Source organism: Mercenaria mercenaria, chromosome 18 (genome assembly GCF_021730395.1).
Source record: "Mercenaria mercenaria strain notata chromosome 18, MADL_Memer_1, whole genome shotgun sequence".
Taxonomy (NCBI): Eukaryota; Metazoa; Mollusca; class Bivalvia; order Venerida; family Veneridae; genus Mercenaria; species Mercenaria mercenaria.
The window spans coordinates 47,056,494-47,071,959 of record NC_069378.1 but is presented as its reverse complement, the minus strand read 5'-3'; the positions used below and the strand labels follow the sequence as shown (position 1 = coordinate 47,071,959).

The following is a 15,466-nucleotide window of genomic DNA, read 5'->3' as shown; positions in this document are numbered from 1 at the left end:
TTTACGCCCGTCATCTTATGTTTTTGCTCGAAAATATAGGTTAGTATTCGAATAACCAGGTTTTACGTTTGAAAAACCTAGTTTATCGATTGTCAATCCTAGTTTTTCGATCGTGAACCTGGTTTCACGTAATTATTGGACAATTAGCGTGCCATATCTGTCATTGAAAATGTTTGCATGCAAACATCTTACAATATTACTTTTCAACGTAAAACATATTTTTTTGTAATTTATTTGTAATAAGCATAGCATGATTTACAGATTCGTGCAAAACAAATCGGTATACACAAGACAAATTCAAATATTAGAATATTGTATCGAAAATTCATGTTAGAAGATTGTAATAATATCAGAAGTGCATCTAGTAGTCGAGTGAAATACTACATATAAAGGTATAATTAATGATGTTAAATAACATCTAAATAATACAAAAATAATACATAGATAACCCCGTTACAGAATTAAAGCATATATTCACAGGCCCTTTTGCATTCCTCTATCAAATTTAAAAGAGAGATGCATGCATAGAGGAACCGTTCCAGCTTCTTTGGTGTAGCCTTGTAAAAGGCAGAGCAATTTTAAGTAAAGTTAATTAAAGATACTATTGGCAAAGTAAAGAAAAAAAAGCATCTTAAATCTACTTTGGTTGCATCATTTGATAGAATCAGAAAGTAGTTGCTCCACAAAGTATTACATTTTGCTACCTTACATAGAACATGAGGTTCACTGACCCTGAAGTGATGTATAGAAGTGTGAAGCATGCACCTACAATTGATGTTTAAACCCAGATATGTTTCAACTTTAATTTTAATATTCTTATCTGAAACAAAAAAGAAAATAGTACATTCAAGTAATTATGTTGACACAGAAAAAAACAGATAGGTCCAAGGGGAAGAACTCCGTTAGGCTTAGACAAAAGTCTTACGGTGTGCCGGAGTACTTTCAATGCTATACATATTTTCTCTAGCTTGCTCTCCAATTGTGATTATGAATATGTAGACAAACGCGCAAAAGACTGACTGACATTATGTCTCCTAAGTACACATCAAACTCTGTATGGCATGGGGGACAAGTGACATGTATGTATTAGTATTGGGCAAACGTTAACCATTTCATTACTAGTATTTGATCGTTAAATATGATCTATTCATTTTTTGTACATATATCAGATTCTGATAAGCAATCTATCTGTTCATGGCTTCGCTTGTTTTTAAATAAAAAGGCCTAGAGTAGCCGAGTGGATGTTTTCTTCCTATGTGTATCTATTTCCCAAAGGAAAGAAGATGCTTGTTTCATAAAAGTTGGTAAGAGATATGGTAAAACGTCTACAAATAAGATATGTCAGTTACAAAAACAATGATACAACATACTCTCCTGAAAAAGATATTGTACCTTTTGTTCGATAGCTCGATAGAAGGAAATGTTTGGTTATTCTTAAATCTTATTTTTATACAATGTATGTGTATTTTGTTGGAGCAATTGCAATAAGAAGGCATTTGAAAAATTCAACAAATTACAACAAGTCCTGTCAATATTATATATTACGAATCCAGTAAAAGCTCCATCTTTTCAATTATGTTTTGAATTAAACCTGACAACATTTAAAAGTGCAATGTTATTTTTTTAACAATCTATGAAAGGGTTCACTCCTTCTAATATTACAGTTTTCCTAGCTTTCATTAAAGCAAATGCATCATATGCTCTTAGTTCAGCTTAAAAAAGCCCACAAAACAGGTGAACACAATACAAAATATATATATGCAATGCACATTCATGTGTTTTAATCTACAAAATTGAAATGCATTTCTCTTATTGCCCGAACATATTGAGTGTCTTTAAAAGCAAACTAATTCCCATTAACGCCATCTACAAATTAAAGAAAACAAAAGCAGATTCTGTGCGTTTGCGTAATTAAACACCCCTAATATGCCGTAGCGAATGCTTATTTAGAAACATCAGATTTAACTCGTGCTTACAAATAAAAAAAAAACATTCAAGTACTAGGATACATTTCTTATCGCAATACGTCACTTGCAGACTTCTGGTTTTAAATAAAACGGACCAAATTATTTGCAATTGACTGTTATAGAAAGGAATAAAACATAAACTTGCAATAATTTTGCAGTTACGAGTTTTTCTGAAAACACAAACTGTTTACTCATGAACCAATGACCCAGAAAAAAAGTTTCTGTAGTTACTTGTCTGCACTAATTTCCCGAACCAGGTGCCAAATTTGACAAAAGCCTGTTGATTTGTTTCCAGTACCACAACAGCTTGAGTAAAAGCACACTCGTACGAGTTGTAGGCATACGCGTACACGGATGCATACGCTGCATCTTTTACCATGATATGGAAATTAAAACTTCGGCTACTATGAGTACACATTTGGGCATTGAATATGTACGTCCCATTTCGTGGAGCTACAAATATTCCCGTAGAGCTGTTGTAAGATCCTCCTTGGTTGACGAGTACATTTGAAAAGACCATAGTCTGACCAGATGCTGGAGTTGTGTCGGTAACATAGTAGGCGTTGAATGCGACACTTGTATTTGAAGTCTTACCTTAAACAAAACAGAAATATAAAACAAATACAGACAAATATCAAAATGATAAATTACTAATTGCATAGCCTTTAAATAAGATGTTAAGTTCGTTGAATTATCCTCTTATTATTTTGTTAACCTAGGTAGGACGATGTGCCCCAACCTTTATATGTACATGTAGTAGGTAAGCGATTAACAATCGCATATCGTATATCGATGTAAAACTGCTATATTAATAATCATTATAGGAATGGTGCATATCTTTAATATAGTTCACTTGGGATCATATGTTTAAGTATAAACGAATGAAATTCATCAAAATATTTGTTCCAGTCCTTCATATTTTTCACAGGATTGAAATAATTCACCTGACGTGATCTCCTACAAACCTCTCAAGATACTCACATGTTTGCTTATTGCACATTTCAACCTGAATTGGATCACCATCACAATATTTTCCATGTGGATCTGGACGAGGGTTTGTACACGACCTGGAGCGTTTACGCAAACCCCCGTTGCAAGATGCACTGCAAATATCCCAGCCACCCCAATTGGTCCATTCCCCGTCAGTCCCTGCAAACATAACGTACTGAATTATCTTTTACATGATTACCTAACTTAAATGATTTTGAATTTTTATTATCATTAAGTGCTTTATAACTCGTCAGTTTTCGTTCTCTGAATGTTTTGATATGATATTCTAAATCAAAATAACTTGGTCTTGTTTGTTTGCATGTCTTTACAATAAAGACGCAGTAAAAACGTTACTCGGTGATTTCCGTAATTATTTAATGTTTACTTCGAAACTTATGATGCCTTGATTATTTTATGATCATAATCTAAGTGTCATGACATAAAACAATTTAACAGTTTACTGTGAAATCCGTAACAAGCTTTGTCAGCTATCTTTCCCATGAAGTGTCATTTTAGTTCCACCAACTGTATACACATGTACGAAAAGTAGTCTGGACAAAAGGTAATCAAAACTGAGTTTTCAGGGTCATATCTCCGCATAAGATAACCAGAACGAGACGTATAAAAGATACTCAAAAATTTGTTTATATCAGTTTTCCCGTAAAGTTCCATTGAAATTATGTAAATAAAGCGCAGAAAAAATCTCGACGCAGAATATATGTATAAAAACAAAAGTGTCAAAATTCAATATAATTAATGTTTATAATATTGCAAAGACACTTGTTACTTATCACCCCTAAGAAAATCCAATTAATATTGAAGAAGAACATGTAGTCGGAATAAATATTCACAATCGAAATTTGAGGGACAATAACCCAGCAAAAAATATTCGAGCGGGACAAGCCGACAATATACACAACGAAGCTTCTCACCAAATATTCTTATGAAGTTGCAATGAAATATGTTGTTTTTCTTTCATTCGTTTGAGAAATTGCGTGGAAAAGAACGCTACTACACATTTTGCATAATAACCACAGGGCCGTAACTCACATAAAATTTTGCAACCGTAAAACCCACTATATATGGGCAAAAGGCTTGATACTGACCATTCCTATGAAGTTTCAATCAAGTCCCATTAGCAGTGGCTGAAAAGTAATCTTGACTTTTTTGTTCAAATAAAACTCTAAGACTATTACTGCACAGAAAGTGATCAGAGCAGAACATGCTGAAGACATTCACAACTAGACTTCGTACAAATTACTCCTGTGAAGTTTCATTTGAAATTAGTCTGGATGTTTAAAAAAAACGCAGACAAGATAAGTGCAAACGGATGGACCTCCAAACGGACCAGTAAATTGTCAGACAGACGGAAGGCGAAGGCTTATCAACATGGCTTCCATGAACGCTAAATATTTCATGCGTTTATGTAAATATGCTAACAGTAGTCAGCTCCCATTTACTGACTTATTAATTTTTGTTTTTGTTTCTTGATAAATCGAAAAGAGTTCCAGTCCTTCGAAAAAAAAACTAAAAGAAAGAAGACATATATTTAAAAAAAAGAAATATTCTGCATTGGTGCATTGGTTAAATGTATTGAAAATGCTGGATTGCGGTATAGATACAAAGTAAAATAAATGTATTCTTTCAAACTTTACATGCTTTTGCGCAATATCATCTTTAATCAGTTTCAATGAAATCACTACATAAATAATCGGCGATATATGACCTTTTTGTGTCGGTTCGCCGTAAAACCCAACACATTCATTACTACATAACTGTCAATATTTGGCGCGTTGTTTACATAAGAAATGCATGACTTATGACACTAAAAGAGTTTCAATTTTCCTGTGCAAACTCAAATCAATACTGCGTTTTTTACACTTTCCAGGAGATATACCACCAAATTTGCGGCATTTTGTGCTTCAAAATCATATCAAATACTTGCATTTATTACTAATAGTTTAATCAAGTGGTGGAAACCAATCCGCAATAATATCACACAGTTTACGGAGATAGCAGAGCTGGAGTTCCAAAATTAGTGTACTAGAATCTAACCACCACTCAGTTGAATTTAATATTACGTGTATTAATACCTCCTGTCTATAGTACATTTTTGTGTTCCTCCGGAAAACTTTATTGGAGACGGTATCTAATGTATCACTTTCATTACCGCAGTCTAATGTGAAATTCCCATATACTGATTTAAGGCCAAATATCAACAAATACATTTTATCTAAATGGCAATCATCATGGAATAGTGCTTCAATAAACTTCATGATATCAATCCTACTTCAGGTGAATGACACCAAGGGAACAAATATGTTCACAGAGGACGTTATTCCTTTTCGTTGCCGAATATGTCATGCCCGTTTGACTCATTCTTATCTTTTTAACAAAGAAGATCAACCTGTATACCATGTCAAATACCGCTTCAATCTTTGAAAGAGTTGTTGGAAGAAAAAGTGTCAATCAACAATATTTTATCTTTTTAAAAGCAGATAGGCATTTATAACAAAGTCTGAACATCATATATTTTTATTCACATCTACTATACAATTTTACAAATTAAATGTTTTACAATTTAATTTCTAACCCTTTATATGTATTTACAATTTGACATATTAATTGTTTTTAGAGGTGCTTTACAATTTAAGTTTTCAAAACAACTCGTTGCCTTTTTGTGCAGAAGCTAACTCACTCACTCGCTTTATTCATTTCTGTCCAATTCCGATGTTTATATTTGTGGAAGGATTATAAATCTACAATTTTTATTGTTTTTTTTTAATTATATCAAAAGGTTGATTATGCAGCTACGCCGAAAAAAAAAAGAAAGAAAAACTAAACTGACTGGTTTTTTTAAAATCGTATTTAATATCACTGGAATCTTTATTTGATTTGGTTTATGAAACATGGCTGTGTATAGCATAATTTTATTTCTTAATTATTGTTTGCTTCCCACAAAATTTGTGAAAGTATACAAATGAAAGAGATAACCTTTTTAAAATATATAATCTATAACATACGCGTACCTTCACATGAGCTTTGCATACACGATTTTACGTCTAATGCGTCCCCAAAACAGTGATAGCCATACCTTAATGGTGATGGATTGGTACATGTGCGGTGCCTTTTCTGTATTCCCATACCACATGTGACTGGACACGTTCCCCAATTTGACCAGTCAGACCAACCGCCATGTACTGAAATGAACCGTAACGATTTATTTTTAGGCGAGTGCATAGCCTTAAACTGTGGAGTCTAATGATGATAAAAACAGTTTCCTAACATTTATTATAAATTTCAATGAAACAAGTATCTACTTATGTCATATCAATATACCATTTAATTGATCTGCTCGTCGGAAAAATGGTATATCTTATATAATTCAATATTACATGTATTTATAAAAAACCATAATAGGAAATTCTCGAAATATAACGATTGCAATATTCCAAATGGAATTATATAAAATGTTTCTGTTTCTTTTTTTTGTTTACCAGCTTACATACAAATAAATGTGCCCAGCGAACACATTTTGTAAAGCTGTTTCAGCTTGTCAAAACAACAACATAATCAACAACAACACTTGTGTATAAAGGCCTGACACAGTCCTAATGCCAGTACCATTTTCTTTTTTGTTACAATCCAGACCACGGTACGCTAATACATGATAACTTCAAATGACAAAAACATCTCTAATTTTTCATTTTACATCAATATATCATTTGATCACATTTCCTCGTCAAGAAATACAGTTATTAGTTTCGTATCTTCTTTATTATTCAATAAAATTACATTAAAAATACCAAAAAAAAACCCCATTATTTCAAAGAAAGTTCTCGATATATAGCTATTGCATTTTTCGAACTGAAGTTATATAAAAAGATTACAGTAACTTTTCTTTACAAACTCTAATAGAGTGCGCGGAAAATATATTGTTTAAATGACTCTTCCAGCATATGCAGACACACACCTGGGCATAAAGGCCTGACACAGGGTTTTGTATCAGTGTTGTTTCCTTTACAATCCAGTCCCCGGTACGCTGGAGCTGGGCTGGTACATGTTCTGATTCGTGTATGTATACCATGACCACATGTCACATCACACGAGGACCAGGAAGACCAAGGAGCCCAGTTTCCATCAACTTTGTATAGAATGAATTACAAAACACTACATTTTTAACTAGCAATAGATTTGTTGAAGTTAATCATAACAAGATATTCAAATAACACAAAGCATAGCGCTATTAGAGGTATAATCTTTAAGTTGGAAATAAATGTGTCTGTAGTTAATAATGTTATGAAAATTCTTACCTTTATTTTGAAGTCATATTCAATAAATGTTAACTTTTGAAACATGCAAAATGATGTTAAGAAGCGCAAGACAACAATTTTAACCGGGAATAATTGAAATAGTGTAGTTTTATGTTATTGAAATAGCATCTACATTGTCTTTTTTAAGAAATAATATCACAGCGATTTTTCTTTGAATAAAATCCATGTTTGAAGTTCAAGCACGAAAGGCTTATATCACAAGACGCAACCAGAAGGTTTTATTCATACATATTTGAACGTCAAACAATGATTTTATTCAAGTTGCATCATTTTGATTCTTATATGGTTTCGAAGATTATTACGTAATTTTTTGGTGATGAGCACAAAATGTTTGCCCGTTTTTGTAGTTTTCTATTCAAACGCACAATTACAACGTTTGTCAAACAGTGTATATGTTACATAATAACACACAGTTTCAGGCTTTTTTTTGAAAGATAAAAATATCTCAACTGTTGAAGCTTGAAAATACGGTATACCTAATGAGCATAGTTTACAGAATTTTCGGCAGATCATCTTCGCATCATGAATGTCCTTACATATATCAAACTTCTGGTTCCAGTAGGAACAGTTCTCATCAGTGTCTTCGCAGGGTGGTGCTACAATTAGGTCAAGCATATGTCAATTACGAGTTGAATAATCCTTACCATTTTTTTTAGAAACAAAAATTAATACAAAGTTAAAGATTTATAGTCAACGCCTGATCGAATGTGGTGCATGTACAATACAACTGACTGTACCAATTCAGTGCGTTAATTAGATAATTTAACTGCATATGCTACAATTTGTAGACTTTCAATATTACAAAAAAAAAAAAAAAAAAGAAAAAGAAAATTATACAGTGCACTTATTGGGGAGGTTTGCCTAAAATGAGTTATGGATGATGTCAGCCAGACATGATACCAATTTTTACGAGTATGAAGATACTAATTTAGCTTTTGTTATTGTTTTATTGAAAGTTCAGCGTACGTGTTTTGTGTTTACACAACCGGTTGTTACACTTCTCACTTCCACAGCATTCATAGCATTTTTCGTTGCTCATTTTCATAGACATAGTATCATACACGGGTATGCTACCACATTTCTAGAATTCAAAAGTAGTATTTAAGACAACAACTTGAAGATACTTATCATTGTGTGTCATTTGTAATTTCTATCTTATCTGTTTTTTATATATCTATAATGATATTTATATTAGCATAGTTGTAAATATGATATATTATTTGAGTGAAAAAATAGAATAATATTGCTGTTACTGCAGTTGATGGTATGTCTGTTTACAGAACATGCAGTACCTAAATACATGTATATTGGTAGTAATGTGTTACTTTTACAAATAAAATTTCAAGTCCGATACCTCATTGTCTGTACATCCCATAGTATATGTCAGATGTCGTCCAGTTGTTTGGGATCGCGTGAAGCAGGACTGTAAAAAGAAAATGTGTTACCAAACGAAACTTAAGATACACCAATTCGTAACCATAATATACAGAATTTATTGTCTGATCCATATGCTGAAAAATACTAGTTTGCTTCAGTCTAAATCTTGTTTCCTTTATTTGTATTTAGTTTATATGATATACATAAAACACTTTGCGAAGTTATATACAAGTATATGAGTACAATATTGTTTACCTATTGAAACTTAGATAAGCCTTATTCTAGTTATTATATAATAACTAATCTCAACAACCATAAAATAGAAATACTTATTGCATACCTCTTCTTTTTCGCAATCTATAACTGTTTGACAGCTATCCAAGCTATCAATGTCAGTGCAGTTGTAACACGACAAGGAGGCTGAAATTTAACGTACTTTATACTTCTTAAATTATTGTAGTTGTCGTTAAAATGATAATAGCATTAAGGATACCAGAAATGCAATTGGGATACTGCATAAATAAATTCAAAAGAATACAACTTGAATACTGCATTTAGTTAGAGAGAGGAGATAGTTTCAAATTAGCTTTTCTCTCTACACAATGTAAATGTATATTATATATATATATGAATAAAATATTGTTTAAACCAAATACAGATGGAATATTACAAACACATACATGTTTAATTTTTACACTAAATTTACTTCGTGGCGGGGCATAATAATGTAAACATAGAGTATGTAGTGTGGTTTGCATAAACTGTACATTCTCTTTGATGGACACTTATTTATTTTAATCAAACAAAGTCATATTTTTCAAATATCAAGTATAAGACAATAACGACTTATATATATTCCAACATTATACTTGGGAACTGACTTAACTTACCGGCATTTCTAGGTGCAGCCAAGAGAAAAATGATGAAGGCTGCAAAAAGAAAACAGAAGATAAAATGTTTGCAATACATTCAGGGAATAGAATTACATGTATTTATATTTATTTACGAGTAATGCGGTTATAATGATAACACAACTCTGATTAGTTAAGAAAACCGTAAGCAGTTGTTTGATTAGATGTCAAACTATTACATTAATCGTTAGTACTGTAAAGGGCTGTATAAAACCATTTTTAAACTTAAGGCAGTCTGAGAGTTTTTTTGTTTTTTAATCTTTTATTTTCTCCCGATGTATGGAATTTACTTCAGTTCGCAACACACATGAATCTGTATCTTACGGAAAGTGATTTCATACAGTTTGTTGTCAAGTATATAAGACTACAGTAACAAATATATAATTACCTCTGAAGATCATTATTGTCTCTAATTCACAAGCATTCTGTCTGAAGAAAATATACGAAAACTGAAATTAATATAGGTAAAAGTTAGATAAACAAGTCAGTTTAACATTGTGTGGGTTACAAAGACTTTATTTGTGGAACAAGTATTACAACTTATCATCTAAAGTCGAAGGGGGTTACATGTAGCCATTTCTATTATAAAAATGTCTCTAGTTTTTATAAACACGACACAGTTCTGTCTGGCGTGCAAGAATATAGACCGCTGTTAGTTAAGAACTGATTGTTTCTTAGAGTTTAGTAAAACGAAAGCTACACCACTGAAAAAAGAACTTTCAATATTTTACACATGCGGGTTTTCTTACATTACACTACTTCATATTTATGCATAATATATAATAGATTTAAAGATGGTTTAAATTGTAATTTTATTTGCAAACTGATTGTGTCATTTTTTATGACAGGGTAAGAATGAATGACAAAAGCAACATAATTTAAAATTACATTGTGGTTTAAAAACTTGTTTTCTAATCTATTAAATGGATAGTAAACTAATAAATTTTATAAGTCCAAAAACTGTAGTAATAGTTTTTGTTGTTGATAAGAGGACATTAAATAACATCAATATAGCAGATGTTGCTTAGTTAACAATAATGATGTTAATATTCTAATAACAATCGATATCTTAACTTAGTCTATCGAAAATAGTTAATATTGTTGATTGTTCTTGCTGACATTTATGAATATTATACAATGTCTCTTATAAATAGCAGAATTCATCAAACTGTGAGCAATAATGATGCTATTGGACAAAATTGTGCTAATGGTGGGACAACTTCCTTTGTCTGTCTAGATTTCTATTTCCACCAAGGAATACATTATTAAAAACAACAACATCTGCCCGAATCCCAGAAATGAAGAAAAAGTCACATTTATGCAGTTACATGACCGACTTGTTTCTTTGGTTCTGTAGGTAAGATTTTGTGTTATATTCTTGAGAAAATCACTATCATTTTTGAATATATTTTGAATATTCATTTATTTAAAACTAAAATTACATCAGGGTTATCTGCGCGAAAAGTTAGTTTAAGTGTAAGCATTTCTTACTTATTATTTTGAAAGAATATTGTAATGATAGATTGTTTGTTGTTAGACAGTATCTATATATTATAAATATCATACTAGTTGCTCATTATATATTTAGTATTTTTCATGTTTGCCTCACGTTTATAGGTAATCCATATTAAGCATTCATATACTTGTTCACTGAATACTATTATACTTTGTATTATTATTGTTTTGTATAAAATAGAGTCCCATTTTTGCGGTTACATAACTGACTTATTCCTAGGTGAACATGTTTTAGTTGAAAAAATATGACGATTTATCATTATTAAAATAATACTACTATTTATAATAATAATATTAATAATAACCATAAGATAGAACACTTACTGCATCTTTTAATAAATTTAAGAGCTGCTTCGTGCTTTAATTATTGTTAACATTGTATCGTTATTAATTCAATTTAATCAAGATTATCATTATAAGTTTTATTGTAAATTGTATAGTTATTATCTTTATTCTTTTCTATTATCTTCATCGTCCGGGGTTCGATTCCCGACGCTGTCATCATTTTTTCTTGATTTGAATTTTTTATAATATAATTGAGAAACAAAGATATTTTCTAATGTTCATAATATGATAAAACTTTAAATATGAAAGGACGATTATTTTATAGCCAAATCTGGAGGTCAGTGCCTTTAATATATTTCATAAATAGTTTATTTCTATCTAATTGTTAAATTTATCATTACTGATTTCAATATCATCCCTTTTCTTCCGATGAACATTTACATATTGAAATAAATATTAAGATTTATCATTACCAACAGTATTATTAAAATAATCATATAGTAATTATTTTATTATCATATAACAAAATTACTTAGTGCATATTTAAATGAATTTAAGTGATTTTTTGTCCTTAAATTTTTGTTATCATTAATTTTCACAATTTCTATCAGAGGAACAATTAAGAAGTAAAATACCGACGAACATTTTAAAACAATGTATCTGAACATAAATTTGCACATATATTACCAGAGTCTTTTCTTATATAGATATGCATTTAAAAGAAAATTATACAAATCTTTCATTTTTGTTTTTATATATATATATCATTACCAAATCATAATTTGATCATGATTATCATTATTAGTTTTATTATAATAATAATAATTATTACTATTATTATTGATTACAAAAATATCGACACGGTTGAAATATTTCAAATAATTTGAGAAGTATTAGAAAAGTCATATAATCTAAAACTATTTGAATCGAAACAAAAACACTGAAATAAAACATTATGCTTGAATCGAAAAAATAAATCTAAGATAAAAACACTATACTGAATTCCTATTTCATCAGCAAATCAATTTTGAAAAAAATATCATATATGCGGATTTACTAAGCATTCAATATCATCAATTACCTACCTGCTCATTCACTCCCCTTTAATTCATCTAATACAATTATTGTAATATCATTCACTTAGTAAAATATCTGATGAAAATATCTACTTTGTCAGTTTAAAACAAAATAAGTTGGCAGTCTCACCTTAGGAGTGAAACAGAAGCTTTGACGCTTTGATACTCTTGTTTAACATTTTAAACTTTAGGCGCAATTGTTTTAGGCAGTGGAAATTTTTTGTTGTTTCTGAATTACAAAAATATATATACTAATATGCATTTCAGTTGCATTTTATTTTGTACGGAGTTGGGATATTTGCATGCCTTTGTACGCTTGCCACAACTGTTACTAGTCCATATAAATCGATACAATAAATGAAAACCTAATATCATGGAATTCCCTCGTAAACTATACGAAGATTTTCAATATATCTTGACTGAATGTAATATTGGTTGTCTTATAAATTGTTATATATTTTAATGTTTCGTTGAGATCCAAAACAAAATCTAAAGTAATCTAAAAGTACATAATGTTATTTCTAATGGTATATTCATTCCTTCACAAATGTCTTGTTGAACGGCAATATTCAATGTAAATACTAAAACCAAGTTAAAATTAAACAGATATTTTACAGTGCGACAACATATTTCGCTGAAAATATAACAGTCATACATATATACACGATATACTTCATTGTTATCAGAAAAAAAAAATATTTTTATTCGTTTTGTTTACGTTCGACATTATGCAAAGCTCCTGAATTAGTAGGATGGCATAGAATAATTCGAGAGAAAAATGATAAAAATTATTCGAATGACTTATACTATAGGATCCCTTATATAAATCGCCGGTTAATAGTATTTGGTACATATATATGATATGTCTATATCCAACAGATGTTTGTTGAGATGATAAGTAAAAAAATTAACTAAGACTTAGAACATTAAGTTCTGATGTCATGTAATAAAACATTTATTGAATGGAATGCCTGTTTATGGTCGAAACTCTGTATGATTTGTCTTCGGACCTCGGGCAATAGTTGACTTTCCCCGCAGATGGTCCGCAAATTGAAAACTGAAAACATACATGTTTCTACCAATATGATATTTATTGCAGTTATAACTCTAATATAAATCAATGTCGTCGCAGTTGATGTCGGGCAAATATTTTCTAGCTTAGCCTTAATTCAACTGTTTCAATATACATTCCTCCACTTTTGTTATTAGCATTGTTTTGTCAAAAATATTTGCACTGTCCCACTATTTTCTTATTACTTTGTTTCAATATTGTTATCTTTTTTCACCATATGACACTGACCATACCTAATTTTATTTTTAGCTTGCTTAGTAGATGAGACATAAAGGAAGACCGGTGATAAGATTTTTTTTCTCCTTCGTATCTACAAAATGATGAAAACAAATACTTCCTTATTTCATAAAGCAATGACAGTTTTACCAGCTGTTACAATAAAACATAATACAGATCAAACAACATAATGTTGTCTTGCTATCTTTCTTTACCCATAATGACCACAGATTTAACTGATCTTACATGTTGTTTAAGTTTCTTTATGGATTTATTGCGCAGTTAAAATGTTCAATATATGTTAAGGTGAAGGTCATCAAAACCCACATATTTCGACCAGTTAAATCCATATATGTTTTTTTTTTAAAAAGAAGTCAGTTGTCAGTGCCAACACTCTTATGATCTTAATCATACGTTTCATGTTTTTCCAAGGTAAGCAGTGATATTAGGAATAAATTTCAACACGTATAGGTTTACGGTATAAATGTTATTTCCGTTTGACCCGTTGAACATTCTTTTAACATGCTCTTGCAACAGTTGCAGATTCCCTGTATATTTTTCGGCGACGCCGTCTAAATTCGTTTTCGTTACCTATGTCATGTGACTTCAGTTTGCAAATCAAACTACTTGATAACGCATTATAGATAATTTATCAAAATGGAAGATTTATGCAACACTCTGCTTGATTGGACGAGACCGTCAATTTCTTTCACTCTGTTGATTGTGCTACGCTGAGTGAAATGTAGATAAAGCGTTTATCCTAAACGACGCTGTTCACAGTTTTAATGCTAACTTTGGCTCAGTATATTTAGAAAGAATATTGATATATCTCAAAATGATAAGTAAGTTTAATAAATATGATAAAAACCTGTTCAAATACCAACATATATCAAATTAAAGAAGGAGCTGAATATGATCTGCGTATCACATCAATAAGGGTGTGATAAGAGTCTTTTATGTAGAGAAGTGCTTTTTAAAAAATTTTCCTTGTTACACTATTATTGTCGTCTATATATGAAAAGGTTTCTTGCTTTTGTGGCTTATTCAGATTGCATCTTAAAATGTGTATATGTTTGCTTTGATATACTTGTTATAAATTATTTAACTGATTTATTATATATGAATATTTTTCTTTAGTATAGTATGCAAATATTGAACTCAGTTGAAATCTGTTTTATTATATATATGCAATATAATGACTGAATCTCTTTACACAGAAACGAAGGTACGGTGGATACAGTTTATCTATGTGATATGACTACGGTCAAATTTTGCTTATGAAACAGAAATATTGAAATAATTACAATTATATGTTTTGCTTGACCTTCTCTTCTTCATAGGTGTGACGTCATTGTCCAAAGATTCATGAATAGCGAATATGCATTTGTTAAAGCGGGATCAGTTGGCCTATTTTAGAAATAAATAAAAAAATCCTTTAATTGATTTTTTCTCATGTATTCTAATCAAACTTGGTCTGGAGCATCATTATAAGGTCCTCTACCAAATTTATTTATATAGGAACTTGGTCCCTATTAGGGACTACTATAGCTAAAAGTAGATATGCTTTTCTTCGCTTTAACCACTAAAATGTAATGGATTTTGTGTAACAATATCGTAAGGTCTCCTGCTATTTTGTTACAAATGGGGATAGGGACCAAATTAGCTAAAAATATAAACACGTTTAATGACCTCTTCTCATGAACCGCTTCATGAATCTTCATCA

The 15,466-nt window shown here is 30.6% G+C and overlaps 1 protein-coding gene across 2 annotated transcripts; it reads right to left on the bottom strand.

Moving 5' to 3' along the window:
* Nucleotides 1-216: 216 nt before the first annotated feature.
* On the bottom strand, nucleotides 217-12,602 carry LOC128550430 (hemicentin-1-like). Of its 2 annotated transcripts, none has more exons than XM_053529419.1 (11): nucleotides 12,465-12,602; nucleotides 9,968-10,028; nucleotides 9,559-9,597; nucleotides 9,009-9,088; nucleotides 8,646-8,714; nucleotides 8,258-8,372; nucleotides 7,768-7,887; nucleotides 6,931-7,101; nucleotides 5,987-6,157; nucleotides 2,949-3,116; nucleotides 217-2,561 (listed from the first exon to the last, which is right to left on the bottom strand). In XM_053529419.1, exons 2-11 carry the CDS (start codon nucleotides 9,978-9,980, stop codon nucleotides 2,155-2,157), a joined length of 1,353 nt encoding a protein of 450 aa, XP_053385394.1. In that variant the 5' UTR covers nucleotides 9,981-10,028; nucleotides 12,465-12,602; the 3' UTR covers nucleotides 217-2,154. The 2 variants fall into 2 exon arrangements, with proteins under 2 accessions (XP_053385394.1, XP_053385393.1); XM_053529418.1 differs by having other exon boundaries at nucleotides 9,968-10,008.
* Between the last annotated feature and the right edge of the window lie 2,864 nt (nucleotides 12,603-15,466).